Source organism: Acanthisitta chloris, unplaced genomic scaffold (assembly GCF_000695815.1).
Source record: "Acanthisitta chloris isolate BGI_N310 unplaced genomic scaffold, ASM69581v1 scaffold24427, whole genome shotgun sequence".
Lineage (NCBI taxonomy): Eukaryota > Metazoa > Chordata > Aves > Passeriformes > Acanthisittidae > Acanthisitta > Acanthisitta chloris.
In genome coordinates, this window is record NW_008682360.1 from 3,480 (window position 1) to 3,801 (window position 322).

Genomic DNA, 322 nt, shown 5'->3' on the forward strand with positions numbered 1-322 from the left:
AGTGCCCTGTCCTCACTGTCTTTTCCTGCCTGCAGGCTGGAAGCTGAACCCAGTGGTGGGAGCAGTCTATGGCCCCGAATTCTACGCAGGTAATGTCGGGTTGCAGCTGTCTCTGAGACAGGTTACCCCAAACATCAGCTCTGCACCATGTCCAACCCCACCACTGCTCTGCACAGCGAGCAGCCCCTGGCCCTTTTCCCTGTCCTGTATTCCTCCCCACATCCCATCCCCTTGCCCAGTGTCCCCACGGGGCTGTGTCCCCACCAGGCCAGGGTTACACTGTGGGGCTCTGTCACAGATGCCCCACAGTGGCTGGGGGGAA

At 60.6% G+C, this 322-nt stretch overlaps 1 protein-coding gene across 1 annotated transcript in view; it reads left to right on the forward strand.

Annotated features, from left to right (window-relative positions):
• Positions 1–322, forward strand: part of RBFOX3 (RNA binding protein, fox-1 homolog (C. elegans) 3) — a gene marked incomplete at both ends in the record, with an annotated part of 5,532 nt that overhangs the window by 3,476 nt on the left and 1,734 nt on the right. Inside the window, one exon of the mRNA XM_009078509.1 lies at positions 36–89. Coding sequence (XP_009076757.1) covers positions 36–89 — 54 coding nt within the window. The remainder of the gene's footprint in view (positions 1–35; positions 90–322) is intronic.